This window comes from Eimeria mitis, genomic scaffold (assembly GCF_000499745.2).
Source record: "Eimeria mitis Houghton genomic scaffold, Emh_scaff8492, whole genome shotgun sequence".
Classification (NCBI taxonomy): Eukaryota; Apicomplexa; class Conoidasida; order Eucoccidiorida; family Eimeriidae; genus Eimeria; species Eimeria mitis.
Genome location: NW_013576250.1, coordinates 391 through 1,106, shown reverse-complemented (window position 1 = coordinate 1,106; position 716 = coordinate 391). Strand labels below are relative to the sequence as shown.

The 716-nt window shown below is 65.2% G+C and overlaps 1 protein-coding gene across 1 annotated transcript in view; it reads left to right on the top strand.

Annotated features, from left to right (window-relative positions):
- Positions 1–716, top strand: part of EMH_0095150 (uncharacterized protein) — a gene marked incomplete at both ends in the record, with an annotated part of 1,774 nt that overhangs the window by 814 nt on the left and 244 nt on the right. The window contains one exon of the mRNA XM_013502198.1: positions 3–672. Within this exon, the coding sequence (XP_013357652.1) occupies positions 3–672 (670 nt within the window). The remainder of the gene's footprint in view (positions 1–2; positions 673–716) is intronic.

Genomic DNA, 716 nt, shown 5'->3' with positions numbered 1-716 from the left:
GTTCAGCTCCCACTTCTGCTCGTTCTGTTACTGGTGTTTCTTCACGCCAAGCATCTCTCCAGGTGAGGAACCCAGGGAGAGGAGGCTTCGGCTGGCCGGGAGCTGGCTATACAGTGCAGCACCCTGCGGGGTCCGGAGGCAGCCAGCAAGGGGGCGGAAGGGGGGATCAAGGAGTACCGGGGCAGCGGAGGCCCTTCGATGCTCTCCACAGCCCCTACCAGGCCTCAGTGCCAGGCAACACAGGCGGAAGAGGAGGAGGGGCCCCCGGTCGGCCTGTAGGGTACTACGCACCGCAGCCATCTTCGACTGCTGCCACTCAGACAAGGACCCAACGCACAGAAGGTGGAGGGGATGCAGCAGCAGGAGCAGGAGCAGCAGGAAGAGCAGCAGCAGCAGCAGCATCAGGAGCATCAGGGCCCATGCCTCATCATCCTGTCAGTGGTTTCGCGCGGCCGTATTACCCGCAGTTCCCCGCGAGCCGAGGGCAAAAGGCGAGCAGCTTGCCGAGGTCACTGACGTTGCAAGGGCCCGTTGCTGTTGCTGGTGCTGGTGCTGGCGCTGCTGCTGGTGCTCCTGCTCCCCGTCCTGGGGCGGATGCCGCTCCCAGTCGTGGTGCTGCTGCCTCTGGCCCTGGCGCTGGTACTCGGTATCGTGGTGCTGCTGCGGGCGACGGTGCTGCTGCTCCTAGGGGTGATGCTGGTGCTGCTGCTCGTGGG